Source organism: Crocodylus porosus, unplaced genomic scaffold, assembly GCF_001723895.1.
Source record: "Crocodylus porosus isolate Cpor-Errol unplaced genomic scaffold, CroPor_comp1, whole genome shotgun sequence".
In the NCBI taxonomy this organism is placed as follows: Eukaryota; Metazoa; Chordata; order Crocodylia; family Crocodylidae; genus Crocodylus; species Crocodylus porosus.
This window is the reverse complement of record NW_017728947.1, coordinates 79,092,363-79,119,288: the sequence shown is the minus strand read 5'-3', so window position 1 is coordinate 79,119,288 and position 26,926 is coordinate 79,092,363. Positions and strand designations below refer to the sequence as shown.

General features: G+C 41.1%; 1 protein-coding gene across 9 annotated transcripts in view; it reads right to left on the bottom strand.

Annotated features, from left to right (window-relative positions):
* Window positions 1–26,926, bottom strand: part of NRXN3 (neurexin 3) — a 1,400,777-nt gene that overhangs the window by 328,696 nt on the left and 1,045,155 nt on the right. For all 9 annotated transcript variants that reach the window (XM_019552167.1, XM_019552163.1, XM_019552159.1 and 6 more), the window contains one exon: window positions 18,823–19,004. In XM_019552167.1, the coding sequence (XP_019407712.1) occupies window positions 18,823–19,004 (182 nt within the window). The remainder of the gene's footprint in view (window positions 1–18,822; window positions 19,005–26,926) is intronic.

The following is a 26,926-nucleotide window of genomic DNA, read 5'->3' as shown; positions in this document are numbered from 1 at the left end:
GTCTCCACTCATTCACCTTTAGGACAAGTTGCAGCATATTCAATAGTAGAGAGGTCAAGGAAGTAGACAATATATGAGAATGAAGATGGAAAGCAGTGCTACCCCTGGGAAGGGCAGACTTCTACACCTCCCTATGCCCAGATCAGCCTGTCCCAAAGTTGCCTGGTTTCAGGAACCTGTGGTCTATATTCTTGTATCCAAAAGACGGTGTAGAAATATAGTCTAGCAGTACTACAGTAAAAAAAAAAAACAACTACAAACAAAAAACACATTAGTATTAAAAATGGATGACTTACTAAAAAGCACTGAATACTCAGCAACTGAGACTCTGACTGTATTGACTGGTTCAAATGCGTTCTTCTGACCAGGAGCTGCAAGGGTGAAACAAATGACCTCAGAATCTGGAAGCCATTTTCCTCATCATAAGCTCCCTGAGGACAAGCATAGCTCATTCTCCAGAGATGAAAAGGCACTTTTGTCATGAAAGGCCAGACAGTTCATTCAGAAAATCTAAATCTTTGGCAAGAAATCTATTTTTCTTGGATATCCAAACAGCCAACCACTTGGTGATTACCACCATGCCTGGATGAAATCCTTCATAAGAGCCCCTGAAGAGTTACTTTCGTCCCAGTATGAAGTGGACACTAAGTTTTTGTTAAATTAGTAAACCCATACTAAAAAATTAACAGAGGTTAAATTCACTTCTTGCAAATCTTCCTGGGTACTAACAGAATTACATAAAAGACATACTTGCCCTAGTATGTCTTTAGAAACCAACATGAACCCTACTAACATTTGACTTACTAAAATGCTATAAAAATCAAGATTTTCTATTTGAACTGGACATAGGGCAGTGAGGAATCGGACAGCAAATATGTCAGAACCCACCACAAGATGGTTATGAAAATGTCATATTTTCTTCTTTTCTCTTCCTCTGGCCACAATGATGCAAGTCAGGTTCAGAGAAGGAGTGGCACAAAGAAGGATTAAATTAGAAGTTCTAATACCGTGTAAGAAGATGAAACTGAGAAGAGGGCACGTGGTTCCTTCTGCCAATATCCAACTTCTTCAAAGGCAAAATATTAAGTCTCTGGACTTCCATTGAGCTCTCTTGCATTTTCCTGGGTATCACTTCATTTTTAAAGCAGCCTTGTAATCTATATTTTTCCATTAGAGAGATGAAAGTGAGGTATTTTTAACAAAACCCCTGGGAGGGAAGCTAGTAGGGCAAGAGAGACAGGGAGGAGCAGGTATTAAGGGAGGAGCAGGTATTAAGGAGATACACTGGGGCTGTGCACATTCTAGATGTGAACTGAAGCTACCTTGTTTTTCTAATAGCAGTAGCAAGGGCATTACCCACTACTACCCCACAGAGGGAAATTTTTCAAATACCCTGTATAATTGACAGGCTTTTGGCATGATGCTCATATTACAAGTGATGTCTCCCCAATTATCTCATAGGCCAGACATAGCAGTCTGTCCTCACAGGTACAAATACCCATTAGTAACCATCCTGGGAAGCACTGCGACTCCCCAGGCACAGGCTTGTTGTGCAAGTCCCTCTCTGATACAGAGTTTTCATAATCAGAGCTAACATGCCATCTAATGTGTCAAAACACTTACCGGTTCTTAACCTTTGATGACATGAAACCAGAAAACAACCCTTTCCCCTCCAGTCCAGCCTTAACATTTAACAATGCTTGCTGCTACTGATGGCTGGAGAATTATGAGTGCTGAGAGAAAGGACCTGTGTAGAGGGACAGCTACAGCTAAGGCTGTGACAACACACTGGAAGGAAACTTGAAGCTGCTGGGGGAGAATCTGTCCTTTAAATCCAGTGCAAATCTCCCTCCTCCCACACTGCTACTGAGGAATACTGTAGCATGTATGAGTGGACATCAACATCCAAGCTGCTTAGAGATGCCTACAAATCTCTCAAATAGCCCAGAAGTGGACTAAGGAAAGCAGGTTGTTTCTTAAATGGACAATGGTAATATAAGACCTAATTTTTCAATTTGTGTTAAAGAAAAAGTAACTTGTTCTATAGAAGTCTTTTTACTAACAGATATACCCTTAGGGATATTTGTGTTTGTGTCTCCATTTTGAATGGCTTGCAAGGGAATGTTTACATGCAAATATTTTCAGCCCAAATACCCCAGCACCTCAGGACTCTGTAAATACAGGAGAGCTATAAAGTGAAATGACCTACCAACAAGACAGTGAGTGCTGTGAGGGAGGATGGATTTAGGACACAGGTATGTTGCGAAACCTGGCCCCTGCTCTTGACTTTGATACTGACTCACTGTGCACGGCTTGTGCACATCATCTCAAGATGCAGCATGGCATAAATCACTCTCTGGGACTGGAATGGGACAGACCTCTTCAGCCTCAGGCAGCGCTCTCAAAGTCAGAAGGGAAGTATGGCCACTATATCACTCCTTCACATTGTGCAGTGTGTTCTCTTCAACACGGGGAAGAGAAATGGCAGAGACTAGCACCTGGGATTAGCAGCAGGTTCTGATGTTCTCTGAACAGAAAGGGCATGTCTTTATAGTACAGGGCAGCCCTGCACAGAGAGACCCCAAACTAGCTCTGCACAAGCCAGCTCTGGAACTGGGAACCACACAGCTGCATTCAAGTAGGCCAGCACCTGGGATAATTAGCCCAAGTGTAACGATGCACTAATGCAGCCAGTTTTGGGGCTAGCACGTATAAAGTAGTGTGGGGTGCCCCTTGTACAGTTGTTCCCCAAGTAAATAAGTATATATAGGGAAAACAGCCAAGTCTGGCAGGTGCACAGCAGGTCCCAGCCAGACAGCAGCCCCACTGCCAGACTGCTGCAGTGGGTAGGGGGTGCAGGGAACTCTCAGGGCTGTTTCAGCAGTCCAGCTGGCACAAGGGTTAGTGTCCTCAGGTGCCAATTGGCTGGGCCCTGAAGCTCCTGAAAGCGAGTAGCCCTCAGCTACTTGACAGGGCAGCTTTTTGTACTGATGGGGCCAGGATAGGGCAGCTTTTTGGCCCTGGGCTCTAGCTCCCCTGGCTGAAGATCCAGGAGGAGCCAGGCAGGATTATTTTGCCCCCTATGGCACAATTTCCCCATGCCAAAGTGCATGTCCAGGCATGCATGCTGAAGCAAAACACCCCGGCTCAAATTTACACTGCTTCTATTTGAGCTGCTACAAGCGCATGTGCTTGCATGTGTGGACACGCCTGAAGGAGTGAAGCTCTGGATCAGCCTTCCAATTGGAGCAGTGAAGGTAGGAACACTAAAGAGTTTTAAGATAGAGTTTGATGGGTTAATGAATAGAGGATTTTATAAGGTGGCCATCTGGAATAGCAGGAGATAGGGCATAGTGACCATGCAGGTCCCTTCCAGTCCTACATGAGAGCATCCAGCCTGAGAAGCCCTAAAATACTAATCTTGAAAGTGTCATTAGCCCAAGAACTCATAGGTACCTTTATATCATCAAGTCAGATACAGCAATGGGGGAAATGTGATTCTGATCACTAGACAGATGTCACTTTAAGCTCATGGGTAGACTGTTAAAAACAACAGTAAAACAAAAATGTGTATAATAGTTTTAAGCAAAAAACATATTTTTGTGGCATTTTAGATATCCCCCCAAAATTAAATATCTAAACTCTTTCAGGTGCCCAAAGAAATGCAGACTAGATTTGGAGGATTATCTATTTACACTTTAAAAAAACTGCAGGTATTCACAACAGTACCTGGAAGATCATGTTTAATTCAGCTCCCCACCAGTCAGATAAGATATAGGGAGGAAATAGCTGAGAACACATATACAACAAAGGACAGCAAAACTTATACCATGAAAGGGCCACAAAATAAAATATATAAGGAGAGACTGAGGGAGCTAAACTTATACAGTCAAGAAATGAGACTTGCAAATGATATGATCACACTCTGTAAATACCTCAAAGGTAACAATGTAAATGAAGGAAGAGAATTATTCATGGTTTCAGGAGGTAGGGGGAAAATGTTCTTAAATTCTTTACTGGGCAGTAAGAAAATTCCTCAGGGTGGCAGCTGGCAACATTGCTATAATGATCCAAGAACAGTGTGATGGTGCTGTGATAGGGTCTCCTTTTGTCAGAGAAGAGGCAACTGCCAGCAGCTGAAGTGGGTTCTGCACCACCTCATATACCCACTACAGAATCAGGCCCAAAGGGAGCAATCCTGAAATTTCCACATGGTCACACTCAGCAACCTGAAAGGGTTTTTCCTGTCCCAACTCTACAGGATGCTTGATTATGCAATTTGCAGAACAGTCCTGATGGGAAAGATCCAAATGGGATCCTGGTTAACAAGGGATTAATGGCATTATTATAAACAAACCCAGGGCTCTTTGCATGGCCTAGCTCTTCTCTGGGGCTCTGATCAGCTAAGGCCCAAGAAATACCACTTAGGAAAAAAACAAAAGATCCTCTTTCAGGCCAGGTGAGCCAGACAAAGGTGCCTGATGGAACAAAGGTGTGATGTAAAATTTAAAATGATTGCTGCCAATGTGTACATATAGCCTAGTTATTTAGACAGATGAGCTTTTTCCACATCATATCCAAGTCTGATTGTTGCCCATATGTGGTGAATACAGGGACAAAGTAGTTAAGGTGTCCTGTTACAGCTCCAAAGGTATGACTTTAAACCTGGTTCCAGTCTCTTGCTGAAGACTGGCTCTAGTTGACTCAACTGTAAATAGGTACTTGATCATTCAGGCAGAGGAATCAAAGCCCAGCATGAGGACAGACACACAGTTTTCTCTGTTGCATAGGACATGGTCCTTTTCTTAGGAACTTCGGAGCATATATTAATCAAGTACTTGTCTGCTATTACAGCTACAAGGCAGTGGCTGTATCTTCATCTCCACTGCTTTTACCTATGTCATATCAGGTGTTCTTGCTGTTTCAGGCTCAACTGTTGATGCAATTGAGGATTTGAAGTGGTGATTTTGGTGATTCCTTGGGTGAATGATTATCTGTAAATGTTAAACCCTGAACTAAATACCCCAGAAGGCCCCTTACGGCCCTATTTTACCTCAATGGGTTATTTAGACTCAGGTAGACCTTTGACCTTGTACAGTATTCAGCTTGGCATTACTGAAAGGACCTACTGTTTGTGTAATTCTCAGGGCAAATTAAATTCTATAAACAGAGAATATGTTATTGTACCTTAAGTTGGATTTGTAAAGATTGTTAGTACTAGAGATGGGCCCACAGCAGAATCCAAGACACAAAAATCTATTGGATGTAAATCAGATCCTGATCTGACTAATGCCTCCACTCATATCATAGGTCTCAGATGCTCTCTGCAGCTGTACTTGCTGATAAAGCAGCACATCAGCTCTTCTGGGTATCAAAGGGCAAATGGAGCTAAATAAATGATCATGGGCTTATATAAAAGGTCTCAGAAAATGAGGGAGACCTCATAAAACAATAGAGGAAGCTGAAATTGGTGCAAGATTCATTTTCTTACCATGCCTAATGCTTTCAGTCACTATAGCTTCAAGATACCACATCCCTGACAACAGTAATTGTCAAGAATAAAGAGTAAGATAATACTAGTCTTGTGTGCAGTGGAAGTGATTTTGGGTAGAGTGAGTGATATACCTTGTTATCAGGTGTACATGAGAGACCTGCTCAACTGATGTTATAGCCTAGCCCAAATGGTATCAGTTACACTATACCCTATCTCTCTGTAAGCTGCAAATTGCTTAAATAAGGCGCCTGGAATTTGAATGTGGGAGAAAAAGATATCCCAAGATTTCTAAAGGGAATTTTATACAATATATGCTTTATTTCCACAGGGTTTTGGACTGAATGTTTATAGAGTCTTTTTCTTCTCTCTTTAAAATGCAGAGAAGAAAGGAAAAAAAGCCTACATCACATATTTAACATAAAAGCCTTTCAAATCAGCAGGAAGCTTTCAGTTCAATTATGTTTTATGTACTGCAAGGTTAACTAAAGGGAAAGGCTTATTAGCACAAATAATACCACCTCAGGCTCTGATCCCAACCAAACTCACAAGCTGAGCAAGTTCAGACCTCATAAGCATTTGAATGAAAGATTTTTGAGGACAACTCATGGTACCGCAGGAGATGATGTGGGCATTACAATGATCCAGTTTGCACTGTTTTTCTCTCACCTACTTTTCCAACAAGTTTTATGGAGGCATTATGCTAATGCTAGCAATGGGAGAGGTAGCAAAGTGATCTGAGCACAGTACTAAGAATAAAAAACATCCAGGTCCAATTCTGGCTCTGTCATTGGCACAGGCTACAGAGCTGACCACAGCATGTAACTTCTCTGCTCTTCAGTTTTCCCATCTAGAAAAATGCTCAGCTCTGTTTTACACAGGGGTATTGCACATTGTTGTAAACTATCCTGTATAGGGCAGTAAGGAAACCCTGTTACCATGACAAGAGATACGGGAACAGGGTAGGCATTGCTCCAAAAGCTGGCTGACTTGTTTTGGCCCAGAGATTGGACTGGGGATGGCAGGCTGAGGACAAGTGGAGGCTGATTTTATGGAGTCTGAAGGGATTGTCCCAGAAGCATAAGTTTTAGTCCCTGATAATGCCTTTAAGGTGCTATACTTAATGGTTATAGGCTGTGCTTTTCTGAATGAAAAATATATTTGAGGTCTTGACTACTCATGGTAATGGAAAACTCCGTAAGTAGTTTTATATATTAGATATACAAGAGCACTGGTGTTGACTTCCTACTCAAGCTGCAGTTCAGAAAACATTTTGTCTATTAAAATGTTTCTATCTGGTTTCAAACTAATATAATGTCACCCTTCACTTTTTGTCTAAAACTGTTGGGTAATATTCCTCTGTGCTGTTAAAGGGTAGCTGAGTTTCATGCCTTCAGTGGTTACATTTCAAGGAAAACTGAGCTATCTGTAATCTGCAAAATGTTGTAAGACCCTTTGGGATAAAAAAAAAGTGCATTACTGTTAGCTGTACTTGATTACCCTATTTTGCTATTAGTATTTAATATTATATTTCCATTTAAGTGGTCTTACTACATATTAAGTAAAGAAAAAGTAGTCTGAGGATGTAGCAAACAACAGTTGTTAACCTGTGATGAAAATATTGCATCAGACATCAAGCCAGGGGTAAAGTAAACTGCTAATTGCCCTGGTTTAATTCCCTCTGAGTAGTGGTCTCTGTATTTGAGTAGGCAATGAGATATGATTGCACCCTGCTGCCATTCATTAGCAGAAAAGCTGAGAATTTATTTTTTTTATGCAGCAATACAGAAGATGGTATATATATACAAATCAGAGGCTTTGATTATATGCAGATTTAATTTTGTATCTGTTTATTTGTGCACTTCATTGGTGTGTGCATGAGTGAATGAGATGGTGTTGATATTAACATACTTACAGTTTACTCCAAAGGGAAAATACATATCCCAGAATTTCTAATAGTGACTGGTGAATGACAGAATGGGTTATTCATTCAAATTAACCAGCCAAAATCCATGCATGTAATTTTTTTCATTCCTGGCCTTCAACTTTAGATCGTTTGGCTATTCTAACAAAATAAAAAGCAGCAAAGGTAGCATCATGGAAACCCAGGTAAGTTTAAGTTGTTTAGAAATATTAAAGGGAAGCACTGCAAAGTTTTCATGCTGATATCAAGAAATATCAAGACAAATATTGGAGTCTGGGATAATGTCAGCTACCATAGAAACAGTAACCATAAGAAGATAAATGTCAATCATCTATGAGCCTTTACTTCTTTTCATGCTGTATAAACCAACCTATGAAATTCATTGTCACAGGGGCTCTTTCAGATAAATATTGTAGCTGCGTCTAAGAGAGATCTAGAGAATTTAATGGCTGATCCTAACATGTAAAAGTATAACAGGACTTAAGATAACAATAAGGGCAATCTAGTTACATGATTCCAGTTGTAGACTAATAGAAAGCACAGCTCAGGAGTAAATATCTCTCACCTACTTCATACCTAAGTTGGTACAGTATGGTTCATTCCTCATTTGGAATAACTTTTAAAAAAAGGTTGCCTTCCTCTGAAGTACCAGAAACTGGTCTTGCCAGGGGAACAGTACTGAACTAGACAGATTGTTCTGACCAAGTATTTTAAATCTAGTTTCCTTCATATACAAGAAGTATTGGTGCAGTAAATTTGCCTTAAAGAAGAACAAGCCCTCTCTTTAACTGGTAAACCAAAAGTGGTTTAAATTACCAATGCTTTTAAGAGAAGTTTCACAAAATTAACTTTGCACTTTATTTACACACACACACACGTGTGCGCGCTCATGCATGCACACAGAGTAATGTTTGGTCCTTGCCATCTAGCTCGCGTTATCTGGCCTGGAGAATTGAAGTCCCAAGAATTCTCCCAGACCTGTGACTCCTGTGGAACTCGCCGATTCAACCTACAATTTCGCTATTGATGCTTTCACAGTCCCACAGTTTCTTCTTCCATCTATCAAGGCAGCATTAACAAGCTTCAACAGCGGCACTAGAAGCAGTGGGATCGAAGCATACGATGCTGTTGAGTGGGTGGTTAATGAAACTCTGTATCAGGACTCCAAGCCTCCATGCTGGCTAAATGCAGCTGAGAATCTAAATCCATCATCTTCAGCTACAGGGTGTCAATGAATTATTTTGTGCACTGCTGCACTGAGGTATATACCTGGTGTAACCACTAGCAAGAAGGCAGGGATAGAAGCTCAGAAGGTCCGCAAGATAATCTGATGAGCCTTAATGCCATATGGTGCTGGCCATAAACAGTTACACTAAATCCAGAAGCTCCTTAGTCCTAAACTTCAAAAGGTTGTGCACTCAATGCCTCTTCCTAAGATTCAGTCTCATTATCTTGCTATGCAAAAGGTCAGAAGATGAAAGTAAATGAACTATTTCTATGCATGGGTGAGCCAGTTGGGAGAAATTAAAAACTCACCTATAATCATCTTTCAAAAATAAAGAATGAACCTTTGAAAAACTCCAGACCAGCTTTTTCTTTAAAAAGACTTTATTCTTCTGTGCTCTGGGAAAGAGCAGAGATGGCATGAAAGCCTGAATACCTGTGGCTCCTCTGCAGACTCAAGAAATCTGATATGGTTTGGATACATCCCTGAGAACACTTAAGAGTCTGATCCTCAGTGGGGGTAAGCTGTCGCAACTCCACTGAAGCCAATGGAGCTACATGAATTTATGTCACAGTAGAATCTAGCTCTTTCTGTTCATGACTGAGCCTCTGGACCTTCTGAGATTCACTCAACGATAAATTCTCTCATGAACAACGTGATGATACTGAAGCTCTTTCCTATGCCATAACTGTTCACCTGGTAACTACTGTCCAAACACAGGAGGTTTCTTCTGTGGCCCTCTCTTTTTTGTCGTTATACTGTCTCTGTGCACACACCTGGTTGTCTTCAAACTAGCTAAGCAGGATTCCATGGTGGCTGCAATAAAAGGCTTATGTTAAAGAAATATGGCTTTTACTGATTTGAATACTCTTTTGCCACTCAAGTAGTACTAAGAAATAAGCCTCCCCCCACATTCTGCCTACACCACAGCTAGCCAGTTAGGTGGACTAGATTGCTTAAGGGAGTCCCAAACCATGAACCCTCTGGCTGCTCTCAAGTTCTCTTGTGGGAAAGCCTGAGGTTGGTTGTGTACTCCAGAACCTCTCCAAGCTGCCTGGCCTAACTGCCGGATTAAGTAACAAGCAGACTGGGAGCAAGGATCTGGGGCTTATTTTTTGACAACAATCCCACGTTCAGTAGTAAGGCAGGATAGTCACAGCCCCAGGCACCTTCAGATGACATCTAGTCATAAATCTAAGGCCTTTAGATAATGAGATTTAGCTGCAGAGCCCTTCACTTTTGGAAGTCTGGTCCCACTGGATCTGAAGAAAATGCAAACTACTGTTCTCCTTCAAGACTAGGTTTAAGAGCCATCTATTTTCTCTAACTCATGTAGTTGAAAATAGGCTTCTGAATTCACTGAGGTTTGTTTTTTTTAATTGATAGATTATAAAATTCCACAGGACACACTGGTTCAAATTTACCTCTGGTATAATCCTACTGACTTCAGTGACGAATCAAATTCACAGAGTTAAAAGAACTGTAAGGAAACAGTATGTATGGGATATGAAGGAATAGTGCACAGAAACTCAGCCTGACCTAATGCAATGCACAATGTGACACTGAGCGATGGCAAAGAGATTTGGTGCTCTCCATGGATAGACAATCATTCCCCACATGTTCAGTAAGGGAGTTTCCCATACTAGCTGTGCACTAGTCCTTCAGTCACTCACAATAGCCTTTAGATTCTGGAGAAGATGTTGACTGAGTCATGCATTTTCTTCTTTTGTATGGATGACAGCATCCCATAAATGCCTCAAACACAAGGAACACAAGACAACTCCAGAGCTGAGTCTCAGGTGAAGATGACTTAGGAAGATTTAAGAAGGCTTAGATCTGCTTCTTTCAGTTTCAGAATAAAAACTACAAAACGTTGAACGTGCACTCACCAAGATATATTCTTTGGGTCTTTAAATAACACCTCTGAATATGGCTGCAGTTTTCAGAAGCACTGGTATACATCCAGAGTAAACTATATTGGGTTTAGTGACACTATTTTTATCCTGCGTAAAACTAACATAAATCCAGAAAACGCTCCATTAATGACCAAGGGATTGCTTTGGATTCATACCAGCATGAATGAATGTGGCACAGAATTTGGAGTAATCTTCATTTACATTAGTTAACATAAATGAGACCAAATCTCAGTTTGGGGGTGGGGAAGGATAGCTAATGAAGCTAAACGCACATGCCAACCTTCTGAAAGAAATAAGTCCTGCAGAAACTTCAACTTGGGGAAGGTGCTAGTGGAAGCTGTTCACATCTATAAACCACACAGCTTCTCAGACATCATGTTGTGCAAACTGTATCAGCTTTGATTCAGACAGACTCCTTTTGACACAAACTCTCTTTTCTCCCCAACTTAGTAGTAGGTAAATTATACTTCCTTTGGCATCCCTTCTGAATCTAGCCACTTTGACAAAGAATTTCTTCAACACTGGGAACGAGCAAATGAAAGTCTGTGAAATGAAATGAGGCAAGAGTTAAGATGACAAAAGATTTTCACCTCATACATGTGCAAAAAGGACCAGTTATAATGATTACTGTCATGGATAGATATTAACTCTACAGTGCTCTCAGGAAACCTTCAAGTCATCATAACGCCTCTGCACCTTTCCCTTCAACATGTCCAACTCTTGTGCCTTTCCTGCCTCTGCTGAGCTTGCATGTCTTAGGCTAGTAGCCACAGAAAATGTCTCCAGAAGGCTGTTTCCACACAAGTGGTTAATAAGATGGAAAAGATCCTAAGCCCCATAAGCCCAAATAGGCCTTTGTCACTCAGAAGAAACAGTGATAAGGAAACTGTTTTCCAACCACTAGTGCTCTGAAAATAGTGGAGAAACAAATCAGCCTCCATGGACACCTCAATCAGACTTTTCTGTTCACCCCCACTTAGCCATGTCAGCCCCAAACCACGATGACAGAAAAGACACGCTTTTTGTCATGTTCCTTGTGTTTACTCATCCCGTTCCAATGTGTTCTAGGACAAATTCATCAACCATTAGGGCCTCATACTGACTGTTGCTGAGCACTCCCAATTCTCATTTGCTTGAGTTTACTTCGGTGATGTTGCTTTTGAAATCACTTGGAGTGCTACACGAGTAAGGATTTCAGAAATGGGCTTAGAGTTTTCCTTTTTCAAGCCATATCCAGGTCTACCAAAGCGTTTGGAGATGGATCCAAGCTAACTACCTCAAAACCCCACTCCAAAGAAGCCAGAGGCGAGTTGATGGTTCAAAATAAACATCCAAATGAAAAGACAGCAAAATGAAGCATCAGTGTACATGGGTCGGTGATTTATATCTCTCCCTAGTCATCAGAAGCTGAATATCCATCATAACCCACAGCTGTCCCACTCCCCTCTATTTACTCTCTGTGAGCATTTTTGCATGTTGTAAATCATGAAATAGCAGCCGTGGTAGTGTCAAGTGAATTACTGTGTAAAAATATCCAACCCAATTCAAAACTACAGACTTTTAGAAATCTAACTAGTAAGAAGGATTCTGGATAATTCTATCAACATCGTCCTCTCACCTATACCACAGAAACGTCAGGAGAACTACAAAGACCTCTGTATAACATTCCCAAACCAAGTGCTACAGTTAGCTTAACACGTAGTTTTATACCTTATACTTCAAATACCATATTGATCTAGATGGAATGTCATCTATTTTCCCTGGGCAGCCGGATCACATCTCATTGTAAATCAAAAGGGTTTCAGAGGTTGTAAATTGTTGTCATATAAAACAGATGTCTCAGAACATACATCTCCACCATGTCAAAAAGACTTATAATTAAAATATGAATCCAAACAATTTTACCATAAATTATATCAATAAAAAAGTTAATTAATGGCACAATTTTCTCCATTCCAGTATACAGAAAGTGAAATGAGAAGATAATAAATGCCCTGATACTTCTATGCGTTGTCTGCAGAGAGTACAAGGGTAAAAAGTACTAAATTGTAACCAACAGTAGAATTAAAAAGGAGTAATCTTGGCAACCCCTACAATGGTATATGTTGGGCTAGGGACAGAAGTTACATGTAAACTGGTTTAAATAATCAGAAACTGCTTTAAACCTGTAACAGAACAAAAGTTCAGTGCACATAAACCTGTTTCAAAATGACTGCAACTGGTTTAAGCTAAACCCAGTTGAATGTAGTTTCATAGTTTCTAGGGTCGGGGGGGACCTGAACAAATCATCAAGTCCAACCCCCTGACCTGAGCAGGAACAAATTCTGGGATCACAATACCCCAGCCAAATATCTACCCAACCTCCTCTTGAAGACCCCCAAGGTAGGAGAGAGCACCACCTCCCTTGGGAGCCCAATCCAGAGCCTGGCAGCCCTAACCATAAAGTAATGCCTCCTGATATCAATCTTGAACCTACTCTCAATCAATTTGTGTCATTATTCCTTGTTATCCTAGGTGGTGCCTGGGGGAAGAGAGTCTCACCTATTTTCCGCTGGTCCCCCCCGGTGAGTTTATAGATGGCCACCAGATCCCCTCTCAGCCTTCTCTTGTGGAAGGTGAATAGATTCAGGCCCTTTAGTCTATCTTCATATGGCCTGGCCTGCTGCCCCCTGACCATGTGAGTGGCCCTCCTCTGGACCCTCTGAAGGTTAGCCACATCCCTCTTGAAGTGTGGAGCCCAGAACTGGACGCAGTACTCCAACTGCAGCCTGACCAGCACTGCATAGAGGGGAAGGATCACCTCCCTGGATCTGCTTGTCATGCATTTGTAGATGCATGAATAGGTGTGGTTAGCCTTACCAACTGCTTCCTTGTGTTGGCGGCTCGTGTCCATCCTGGAGTCATCAATGATTCCAAGATCCCTTTCAGCCACCGTGTTGACAAGGAGGGTGTTCCCTAGCCTATGGGTGTGTTGTAGGTTCCTTCTCCCTAGATGCAGCACCTTGCATTTGTCTATGTTAAATTCCATCATATTCTCATCCACCCACCTCTGTAACCCGTCTAGATCTAGCTGGATTCTGTCCCTCCCCTCCAATGTGCCCACCTCACCCCACATCTTTGTGTCATCAGCGAATTTGGACAGTGTGCTTTCCATGCCCACCTCCAAGTCACTGATAAATTTATTGAATAGCACAGGTCCAAGGACTGAGCCCTGGGGAACTCCACTGCCCACATCCCTCCGGGTCAAAAACTACTCTCTGGGTGGGACCATTAAGCCAATTTGTCACCCATCTGACTGTAGGCATCAATGCTGCAGTCACCTAGTTTTTTTATGAGCATGGCATAATAAGCGATGTTATGTAATATCAGACATAATTGATTTGGGTCAAACTGGCTTATGAAACTACTGTCTGAGACCCCTTCCTGGTTAAATAACAGGTCTCTCAGCATCCTAGCATGTTTTCCAGCCTTGGCTGGCCTGTTCTGTCTGCTCCAACAGAAAAGGGTTAGGGAGAGTAGGCAGGGACTGCCCATCCCAGGCAAACCCCAGCTGGGGTCTCAGCCCAGGGAGGGGGGTTAAGTAGAGCTGCCATGCCCTGCTTAACTTACTGCTGGCTGTGACCGTGAACTACAAATCCCAGAGGCACCTGGAAACAAGAAGAAGAAATGATGAGCAACCCTGCAGAGCCCTGCTGCTGTGATTCTGGACTCCAAATCCCAGGGACCTTGAGAACAGCAGGAAGAAGAAGTGAACACACATCCCATGCTGGCTACGTGCCAGAGAGCTGTGCTCTGGCACCCCTCAGCTTCTGTCCTTAGCCTCTGCAGGCATGTGGCTGCATTTCCTGAATCAAAAGTGAATGTCTGTCCAATTGTTTCTCAGTTCAATGTCTGCAATTTAGACTAACTTGCAAAGACTGAATCGATTCAGCCTCAGGCTTTTTGAGTGTCTGTACTTAGCCTTGGTAGTCATCCATAGTTCACAGGGTAATTTTCTTAGCTTAGTTGCACGAAAGTAGTGACTCCTAATCAACAGGGAACAGCTCCTGTCCATAGTTAATGCTAACTGGAAGTCCAAGGAAGATTGGTTAGGACAACTTTCCAACACAAAATGGAGGTGATCCCACAGGGAAGTGAGAGTGAGGAGGCTTCCAAAACCCATCCAGAAATTTTGAAACATTCTGCTATTGCTCTTCAAAACATTTAAATCATCATTAAACTTGCATAAGATAAACATTATCTTTTTTCTTTAAAGGATTTACCATCTCCTCTTTTGTTTGCTGTTCCTTAATTATCTTGTTTCAAATCGTATTATTCACTATTCCTTCCATTATTTTTTCTCTTTGCTGTTTGGCCATTGTGTTCCCCACACTTTCCTTATCATTAACTTAATCTTCTATTCTTATTCCCCATCTCTGCCTTCTTCTTCTCCCATTATCTTACTCTCTTCCATTTCTTTCCCCGCTTGATCTTCTCTCTCCCTCTCCCTCTCTTGCTCATTGTTCTGCTGATCAGGAAGATTCTGCTCTCTCTCCTTTTCTTTTTAATATTAGAGGTAATGGTTGCATTTCAGAATCTTTAGTGGGTATCATCCTGGTTTTGCAAATGTTAGATAACCAGTGCAAGGGTGCTGACAGAACTGTGGTAATTTTAGTGAGTTGCGAGAGACCCTTTTTCAAGGGAAAGCTCCCCAAAATTATGTGTCCCAACCTGGTTCCTCTCCCCCCACCCCAAGGAATCAACTTGTGTTTCAGATTGCAATTTATCTCCAGCACAACCCTGCTGATTGTGAAAAATTTACATAGGAATACTGAATCATAATGCTGAGGTTACAAAGGTGTGATAAATGCTCAAAGAACCAACACCCCGATCATTTCAATGCTCTTTCTCTATTTTCTTTGTCCAGTAGTAAAAGTCTCTCTCTCTCAGGTTATACGCTCCATGCAGGCCTAGAGATGGTCAGACACACATATGCTGGTGGCGTTTCCTAGTAGAAAATAGCAATGTTCCACTGCCCTTCATGAATGGCTTACACAAATCCTCTTATTCATAATAACAATAAAAGAACAAAAGACATTAAAGTTAAGCTAGTCTTGCCATTGCTGCTTGTGGGCATCCTAATGCACAAAAAGGCCTGAATACACAGGGACAATGCCTGGAGAATTTTTAATGTTAACATAAATCATAATTAATAACTATAAGGCCAAGCTGTCCAAAACTAGCAGAGAGTCACTGAGAGCAGAGAGAATAAAACACATTAAGAGTTCTCAGGAAAAGTCTTTTTCTTTTAAATATGACTAGTAAAAAAAAAAAGTGTGAAATAGTCTAGAAGTAGTCTTCTTTTTATTAATATTTTATATTCCACAAGCACCCTGCTAGATTTCTCCCAGTCATTCCAGTAAATTTCTACCCTGCCATAAAAACACTCCTCTGAAAGTTCAGGTGGATTAGAACATTACCTTTGACACAAGTGTAATAATAACTGAGCTTACAATGAGTAACTACGGGTACTGCAGTATTAACTGAGACCAAAGTCACTGTATAATGCACCCCAATCATAAATACCAAGAACAAGGCAGAAACCCCAATCTGTTGGAGCATTCAAATTAATATGGCATATGCATTTTGTTATCAATATCAGCTTCTCTTGAAACAGTAGCTAGTTTGAGTTCCAAATACAAGATGACAACCTTTTTTCCTTAGTTTGTGAGTGAGTAAGACTATAGGAATAAGTTGCCAGCATCCCTCTAGTTTCAGTAGCCAGAAGAGCATAGGAAATGAACACATGTAATCACTGCAACAAGAGATCAAATACCACATCATAAATTTATTCATGGTCAGATTTAGCCTTGGAAATAAACCCTTAAAACTGTGAAGGGACACAAGCAAAATGCTTATAAGAGAATATTAACCACATTCTACTAGTTCCATCTACAAGCATTGCAGCAAGTTATGAACAATATTAAATTGCACAGTCTAGCCTGTTTCCCTCCCTCTGCCTGCCTCAGAAGAGTGATTTTAAAGTAAGTGAAACTCAACATGATCTTTGAAGAATCTCTTCTCTTCTACTTGATCTATTCTCATCATGTATTTGGCATTTTTGTTCAAGTGTGCTTATATCTATTCCACAGACATTTTGTATTGGTAGGGCTAAGTGATCCACACTGTCTTGGTCAACGGCTCACAACCATTTTCCCTGGAACTAGTATTGCTGTTCCAGGCTATTGTGGCTGATACTTAAAACTCCATCTAGGAGTGGCCAAAAACCAAGAAAAGTATTTCACAAAAAGCCACCTGAAATTTTAATATTTGGTTTTGTTCTGATTCAGAACGAAAAACTAGGCCAATATGAAATTCACTTCTGAAAACACAGACCCACAATACCCAAAAGCCCATTGATTACAGCACTCACCTGGGACATGAGAATTCCTGATTTAGATCCCCCACTGTTATTCAGAGGAATCTGACTTTTACAACAAGTAATCATTTAATTAAAAAAAAAAATCCTGATCAGCTTTAGGTCTAACCCTTCTTTCAGAATGCTGAAAGTATCCCTAACTTCATCAATGTCACCAGCAACTAAAGACACGTGGCCCTACACATTGGGCACGGGCACATCCCCATGTCAGTTAAGTTCTCCCTGAACTCTATTCAAATATTAAACCACTTCAAACCCATTTGCAATGTTATGAACAATTCAACCATATCACCATTGTGAGTTAGAACAGAAATAACTGGAGGAAATATAGTTAGCACTGACTTGCAGCATGAAGTTCTTAAACTAGTGTACCTGTTACCTGAAAAAAAGTTAGAAAACTCCAGACTGGTATGTCCTCCTGCTTTTGTTCCTCAAGACACATATCTCTCCCTAGATCATTTTTATCTCAGTTTCCCAGTGACCTGCTTCCTATTCCAACATCAGTCGGAAGCAGTCCTATTTTCTCCTTATATTAAAACTCTCTACTATTGAAATCAGATTTTTATTGTTCCAAATTAACTTAATTGATCCAGACCTTTAACACATCTAAAGCAGAAGAGTACAACTGAAATGAGTGGAACAATGATCATTCAGGCTAGATAGAGATCTGGCTTATCATTTAAGGACTTTTGTTTGTTTCTGTTTTGTTTTGCTATTCAATGGGTGCATCTACAAGTCAATATTAATGCAACACAATAAACTCTGGTGTGGTTCACGCCAGCGTTTACTGCTTTCAGGTGCCATGTTTATATGTGTGGCCAGGACTGCGGCACGCTGAATCAGGGCAGCACAGCCCCAGGTAGCAGGAGGTCCTGAGGATCAGCCTACCAGCCTGGGGCTGCTTTGACCTGCCTCAATGTACTATAGAGGGGCTGGCTGGGGCATGAGGGTGCTTCAATGCAACACTAGCTGGCAGGCAGCCCCTGTACTAAAGCACCATCATCCCCAATCAGCCTAGTCAACACCTACATGTGTATTGCATGGAATAAATAACTCCATCACAGGATAGGACTTGTCTTTGGCAGTACTAACCTACAGCATAGTTAATTAGTTTATTCTAGCCTAATAGCTTAGCAGGTGTATACCAGTGATGCTTTACTGCAGAACAAATTAGGCAACTGTGCAGTCAGTGTCTCATGTATATGCACCCCGTGAGAATGATTTCACCTCTTTTATATCTCATCATTTTGTCTTCTTATGGAACCACATTCTTTCTCGTTTCCAAATTTTTGCAAACAGCAAAACACGTTAGCACTGCCATATACTATTTCCATTATATTTGTACAAATCATATGCCTTTTGAATTTCATAGGATTTCTGCCACAGATTTCAGCGGGACCAGGACTTAGACGTACGTGCATGCGTGCGTGCATGCGCGTGTGTGTGGGTGTGTGTCTTACCCTTAGCCAAACCTACCACATCATAAAGTACTTAGGTTAGTTACAGTGCACAGAAGATGTAAGAAGCATGGAATATGTGACATGCTATTTACATTAGTGTATTCCTTAAATTCTATCATCCAAGTCCATTCATTTTCAACCCTCATCATTATATTTGTTCTTTTCTACCCTCTCCCAGTTCCTTCTGTAATTGTTTTTTTTTTTATAGGAAAGTGACCAAATCTATAAATAGCTCTTTCCTGCTTTAGTTTAACTGGCACCATGTCAAGAGGAAGGATTATCTCCCCGACAATATGGACAATCCTCTTTCCTTGTATTTCCATAGATTGCCTCTTCTTCTTGCTAAATAACATTCCCAGGTTCAGTATAGACAAGGGTCAATACTCACTATGTGCAGCTGCAGAAAATCACCGAGCCCAGGAGCACTGTCAATTCGAACCAGGATGCCATCCTTCACAGTTGTGCTGAAGCCTACAGCAAGACGGTCTGTCCTCGTGCTTGGTCTGTCATTTGCTGGCCAGGTGTACAGGATGAGGCCTCCACTTTTTCCAAAGATATATGTGGCACCAGCTGCAAAAAAAGAGGGGGGCATTAGTTCACTCGGGTTTTTGCCAGCTATGGTAGCATTGTTTTCACTTCATAGAGGAATATATGAAACTGCAAGAATTTCATTAGCAAGTGATGAAATCCAAAGCCTACTAGGCTATTGTCACCCTAAGTTAAGATGTGAGCAAAATGAATTAACAACAGAGGAGATGTTATGGAAATAAACTCAGTCATTTCCAGGCCCTCACTAAGTAATAGCAGAGGACGGTCTCCAAAACCTTTACACATCATGACAGAAAACACTGGAAGCCTTCCTAACATTGGAATTAATTCCACATCTGATGCAAGACATTGGTAATTATAACACACTCCCTACTACATATCAGATTCAAAATACACCCACCCCTCTCCCATTAATCCAAAACTAACCTTTTGGTAACAGATGATACAAAGAATAAAAGCAAACTCCACCTTTAAGTAAGCTTGTCATTCTGATGATCATAGCTGACTGACAACACTTTGCAGAGACCCTTTTAAATGAACAGTTATGTTATTCCCAACATCCTTGTATATCTACTCAGTAATAATAAGGGAACTGCAAATAGATAAATGGTGCTTCCTTGTAAGAAGGAATAAAATCACAGAAGACAGGCCTACTATACATATCCTGCTACAGTGTGGTTTAGGTAATAGTACCCAAGTCAAAACAAGCAACATTTGCAATGAAGACAGCTAGAGAGTTTATCGAGTACCTACGACTTCATTATTGCTAACATAAGCTTGGGCAATGCCAAGTACTACACTACTTTAAAAGAAAAATGACAACACTAGTCTTGCTTTAGAAATGTGTAGATCAGCCTCACTTGGGGATTCAAAATGAATGTTCTGTAGATTCCCTTGAGGCTAAGTTTGTCCCCAGTTGACTGCTGTGCACAGGGGCTACTCTCTTCTCTCACAATTTTCCAAGACATTGAGACATCTGGTCAGCATATTACCAGCACTATTTAATTTCATGAGTCTGAGAAGGCCCACTTGACTACCTTTTTAAAATAACGCCTAACTTGTATTGAACTGAGCCCCTCCCCCCAGCCCCTACTCCCATCCCTGTAAGGTGCCATTTGAATTCAACAGGACAAGCCACTTTTCACAAATGAGGAAGGTGTGGCAGTGCACCTTTAGGTGCCTGCCTCTTTAAGGGCTGGAGGCAGGTGGGCAGGCTAACTTGCGATCTAGCCCTGGAAAGGCTCCCTGTCACAGAAGGCAAGTGCTAATAGGATGTATTTTACATATAGGAGAATTGAGATGCCAAAAGTTGAGGAGTCAGATTCTGAGATGTGCTTAGCATACATAATCAGGACCCAAATTTAATATTAGCCACTGTGCTTCTTAGAAAATGTGGCCATAAGAGTAATAGTTTCATAGATGTTACAGGCAGGAAGGGACCTTACAGATCATGCGGTCCAGCCCCCTGCTATTGGGCTGCTGGGATGATAGAAAATGCTTTCCCAAAAAATCACACACTTCATCTCCGGGAAGATCAGGAATACCACAGGCAGGAACTGCAACTACTTATCTACTGAGCTACACTAATATCCACATAGGTAGAAACAATACTCCTTTCCAAAGAGTCACAGCAAACTACATATTCAGTGCCATCAGCTGGTTTCCACCAACAGCTGCAGACATGAGATACCAATGAAAAACAGAGGAGGAATAAGTGTTGTATTTACTTGATCAAATATCTTAGTGTTTGCCTGCATGAGACTAAAATATTTTATCAGCAACAAATGAATCCCAAAGTGGATCAAGCACAAATGCATACAGGTGCAGGTTGGATGAGTTGTTACTAAAAATGAGTCGCATGTAAGTTTGACTGCAAACACAAAAAACACTGAGGCTCTTGTTTATGAACAGTTTGCAAAGTACATTATAATTATTAATATTTGTAAAAATGGCACACTTCACCTATTCACATCGCTTCTCACCTATAGATATCAAATGTTCATGGCAGGTGGTAGTAAGCATCAGTATTCCTACTCAACAGATAGAAAAACTGAGGCACAGACAAGATTAGGATTAGTCACTTGCTGAAGGTTGATTCAGTGAGAGAACCAGAAATAGAACCCAAATCCAACTCCCAGGCCTCCCTATACCTACTGGATCATACTATAGGCAATTACAAAAAAACCCCCAAGAACTGAAATCACAAAATCAGTTAGGAAATTTCAGTCACAGACTTTGAATTAACTCAAAAGGAAAGCAAGGGGACATAACAAAGCCACAAACATGTATCATTCTACTTTCAGAAAAGTTAATTCTTCAGACCCAAATCTTTTCCTTTAACTAGATCTTCCCATTCAGCTGAGGAGTCTAATGGCAGGTACGTGACTACTGCAGTGTGTTTACTGTGTTTGTTTACCAGCCATTCTCCTCAAGTATGTTTGCCGCCTCTTCATATTAATTAGAGATGTCTGGGTAATGAATTATCCATGGCTTCTCTCCATGTACGGGTAATTCAAACAGCCCACTACAAGTGCATAAACTACAAATACCCTCCTTTAGTTTATTAGCTAGTTTTATGTTTTACATTATACTGGCTCACAGAATAACAAGCAAATCAGCATGTGAGTTAAAATGTGCTGTGTTTTACTGATTACTGCTGGTTCTGTGCATTAAACCTTACTTTCCAGAAGCTCTTCTACTTGGGTTGGGGTGTTTGTCCTTTGCTTTTGATGTTCAGCATCGGTCCTTCCTGTTGCAAGGATAAGACTAGAAGAGATTGCTTGGCTATTTATAAAGGCAGACATGACTTTGCCTTTCTGAGGGCCTTTTGGCTGCAGGTAGAGCATGTCAGAGCTCCTGCAAGTGCCAATTAGAGCCAATTATAACTTGATAGACCTGTCATGGCACTTAACTGCCTAACAGAGCTCATTTTCTCCTCATAGGACAAAGATTTTGCTTGTAGGCCTAACCTGAGGAAGCTCAGGTTTGCAAATCGCCATACATTGATCATTCAGATATAACAATCAAGAGAAAGGGATGCCCAAACTAGTCCTGCTAACAGAGACCGACTGTACTGGTTCATTAAATAATTTAGAATTAACTGCAGAACAGCAGGTGTTCCAGTTTGCTAATTTATAGGTATCCTTCTCTATCTGAAATTTAATACAGAACAATGTAGGTGCATGTACTTGTACTTTCAGTTGCATACCAAATATATAAACATGAAGCCCAATTAATAACAATGTTATGCATGGATCCTGAATAGCGTACCACTAATTTATTCAAATTTTGCAGCAAACCATTAATCACTCCAATCACAAAACATAAAATACAAACATTAAGAAAGCACAGGAAATGGAAGAAAGAGAAAAGATAATTAGACAGGTAGTGCCGTATTGTAATCATAATGAAAAAATAACACTTGACTCATTGGTGTGTATATATTACACACAAAAATTCTGTGGAAAAACATTATTATGGTTCCAAGCCAAGCACTCAAAAGTTAGAAAACATCATAATTAAGGTGGCCGGTGCATCTTAAATTCTGCCCCCTGTGGGCATGCATTATGACAAAGTCTTTAATGACATGACCACGTGCTATTTTTTCCCCAGGACCCTATCCTCATTCAGTATATGCAATAGATGGTGATCACTTAATGAGCAGCCATTCAATATTTAGCTTTCCCTTATTTTTCCATATGTGGCCTCAGGCCTTATTTATTGCATACCAGTCAAACTCCACTCTAAAAACAGAATCATTAATTTACTCTTAGGCTTTTCTAAGGTGCTCATCATTATAGTATCCAAACACTTCAGAAACATTATGTATCTTCACAAAACCCCTGCAGAGGTGGCAGGGTAGCATTATCTCCTTTTTTACGCTTTGGGAGCTGAGATGCAGATATTGAAGTAAGAAGCAGCCTCTGATTTTTGCCTGTTTTGAGACATCTAGGGCCTGATTTTACAGATTTCTTAGCATAATACTACATTTTACAAAGTCTCTGTAGACTTTGGTTGCTGCTGTCACTGCTCAGTGTTTCTGCAAATCAGACCCTAGGGTATAAGGCGGGACACAAGGAAATGAGAAACTTGCTGTGACTACCTGCGATGTGTTTTATTTCAATGACTTGTTGACCATCATGCAGAAATTCTGAGGCAGGGGTAGAAACCTGCTCCTCAGAGCAACGACCAACTATGTCGGCCACGAGACTGTCCTATTTCATGCTGGAATCCCCGGCCACATTCACTACACACCTCCCAAGCTTGGCAACAAAAAAAGCAGAAGTTCTATGTTATCCTTTAGCATGCAAAAGTGACCAATTCCCAGAACAAATCTATTTTGCTCACTGAATTAAGCAGGGGTTCTGTGCATGGTATATGATCCAGTAATTAAAAAAAAAAAATCCTACAATAAATACACATACATGGTCTACCCCAGGTTATACAGTTACTCTTAATTTGATAATCCCTGATACCTGAGTGCTTGACCTTGCAATCTTAATATTATTTGTTTAACAAGATATTGTGTGCAATTTCTTAAGTTAGTTTAAAAAATAATGAAAAGAAACCACACCTTCTGTCATGTTTCATCAAACTGACACACATGCAAGTCACTGGCAGAATTGATCCACTATATAGATGTCTGGAACATAAGTCAGAAGTAACTGATATAACAATAATAGAATGCCATCCTCTAAGTCAGGTTTGTCCAACATACGGCCCGCGGGCAGCCATGCGGCCTGCCAAGCCGTTTTCTGAGGCCCAAGGTGCTGCAATGGGAAATGAAAGTAAACACCACTTACTTTCGTTCCCACCCCTTGTCCCTCCCCCAGCCCTTCAGCAGACTCCTAGTAGCTGCTGAAGAACTGGGGAAGGGACAAGGTTCCCACATGCACCACGTCAGTTTGACGTTGCCTACGCGGTGTGTGTGTGAACAGGAGTAGCCGTGTGCCTCTCGGGACAAGATGAGCCCAGCAGGAGCAGCAGGGGCTCAGCTGCATTTTCCCCCTACCTGCGCTGCTCAGTCCCGAGAGGCACAGGGGACATGATCCGGCCCCACATTCAAAAAGGTTGGACACCCCTGCTCTAAGTGGACCTAAGTGGCTGAGAGACACCCTTTGCTAGTGAGTTTCACAGTTATTCCACAGAGCACAGTGGCAAGATTCAGAAATCTTGGGCTCCATTCTAGGACCTCAAGAGAAGTAGGTTTTAATGGTCACATACTTTGTTCTAAGTTAGATGCAATCTGTTCCACTCCCACCAACCTATCCCTGCCCTAGTTGTTTTTTCCCACCACTAACTCCCTGTCCCAGTGCCAGACTCTATTCCTCACACATCCCATTTCAATCCCAGTCTCCGTGCCCAGACTCTTCTAGTTGTTCTCATCTGATCCTCATCTCATTTCTCTCTTCACCCTTTCTCTCAATTTATGGCCCACCCTATCCAAATTCCTCATCCAAACGTTGCAACCCTTACTGTTGCTCTTATCCCAAGACTCATTGGCCAACCAGTCCCAGACTCCTTCCCTCTCCCAACAACTCGTCCAATCTGAATGTCCCCCACCACCAAGGTATTACCTCCCAGTCCTTCTCGCCATTCTGTTCAGCAAGGATTCTAGTTCCAGCCTCCTCTTCCTTCCACTCCGTCTCCTTCTGACAGTCCTACTTACAACCCCTCTTCCCACCATCCACTCTGTTTCCTTGCTGCAGCCCTCTCCTTTCCCTCCCCCCTCCTCTGGAGTGTGTCATGGCTGGATTAGAACCAGACAGCTTCCTCTTTCATGTTGCCTGAATACTGGGGAGGAGCCACTGTGAACATGAAAGGGCCAGGCTGTCTTTTTGGCTCTGAGGACTAGCTGCCACTCAGCTTGGAGCAGCTGGCAGCAGCCATGATAGGAAATGTCCAACTTCACCCCTGTGGCAGAGTGCACTTTTTCTAGTCAGGAATAGGTAGGGGGGGGGGGTGAAGCATGCTCAATGGGGACACAACCTTTGGAGATTTTAGTGGCAAAAAAGTTTCTAATAGAAGACTTATTAGAAATGCCTGTTTCTGGTATGTAACTGCAATTTTTCAAAATATATAACTTGATAACATTTGTGCTGATTGTCAAAAAAACACAACAAAAACCCTTTGACCGAAAGGCCACTCCAAATGCATTTCAAGGGCCTGGTCTCACTCCCATACACAGGATAACAGATCTTTTCAAGGAAAAAGTCACTGGTTTTTTTAACATGAGCAAATAACAGCTCTGTTCCTGGAAAGGACTGGTCTATTTTGGCTGAAAAATTCAAATAAATAGCAGCAGCAGCAGTAGTAGTAATAGTTACAGTAATACCATCATCTTACAAGGTCCCTTCCAGTCCTGTCTATGAAATCTATGAAATTATTATTGGATTATGATGAGGATTATGATTATTATTATTTGAGGTTCCTGTGGCATACATTCAGCATGGAAAATTCCATCCTAAATTGTTAACATTTGGCAAAGTTACAAGTAATTGAAAATAGGATTTTCTAATGGGAAGTATTGGACAGCCTTAATCATAGGCAGTGCTGCCATCACCACCTATAATTTTAATGAAGTTATCATTACTTCCTAATCATTGCTTGAAATAATCCAAAATCTCTATATGTTTAGAGAGAGCATTAATTCAGTTAATAAACACAGCTCATTACCTGAAGCAATTTCACTCCTGCCTAAAAATTAATTCTTCAAAGTGGTAGCACAAGAGTCTGTCACATTAACAGTTAGCATAGCAATACCAATCTATTACTTCACAGGCTCAGAGATATTTTGAATCTCACTCGAATCATAGAAAATGCTCCTAATTAATTTGAATCTGCTAACCTAGTGACAACCCATTTCATTTTACCACTATAGTGTCTCCAGCAGCTTCGGGATTTTCTGTATCTATGAATCCTCTACATCTTTCAATGTGGGAAAATGTCTGAAAATTGCGAACCATGAGGAGTTGAGCACTGGGACCCCCCTCAGGTACAACATACTGCAAATGTTCACTGGGGTATATATCTTGTTAAGATTTATGAAATTCTGAAGCTGAAAAAGATAATTTTTTTAACAGAAAAAACTACAGGGGACCAGGGCCACAGGCTCCTACAGTAAAATCAGGTATTAAGCGTGCCTTTTTCATTAAGACAACAGAATCTCTGTCCATGGTCCTGAACCCCTTTGGTGACAATGTTTAATCTCTCATTCATTTTGGTAATCCTGCATGGGCTGTGAAGAATATAAATCTAATGGTAATATATTTCTACTTGAAATAACATGCAAGGCACATGGCATCCTCCTTTCCCTCAATTAATTATCACACCTTTGTTCTCTTGCCTGTAATCTTAGATAAATATAGATGTTACCCTGTCATTTTTAAGTTCTCTGTGAGGATTGGAAACTCATTGGGAAAAAAAGAATGTTTAATAAGGGAAGAAATGGTTGCTCACAGAGGCCTGCTATTTTTGAAATCAAAGAGATGTGGAAGTGCCCAGGCAGCATAACTATATTATACTTTCTCATAGATGGATTTTTTTTCATAGCTACATGCAGTCCCATTATACACCTTCTGCTGAGCCCAGTAGTTCTGATGAGTTGCTTCTCGGGGTGCTCAGTATGTCTGTGCTAAGATCCTATTATGTTTATTAATAATCGTAACCATGTAAATTTTCTGCTTGCTAGCAAGAAGCTATCAGTTCAACTACAGGAAAATTTGCTATGATGGCATTTTGGTTGTCTTACTCGGCAGGATTTGCAAGTTACCAAGAAGTTGAAATTATTTATCTTATTCCCAGTAACCAGCATATTGTAACGATAGAATCGCTAATACATCACAAACAATTAAGTGTAGTTAGCTGAGTGAAGCAGGCCCCAATGAAAGAAATCTTGACAACAATTGTACTAAGTAGTCCTGTCAGGTAGCAATTAAATAAGA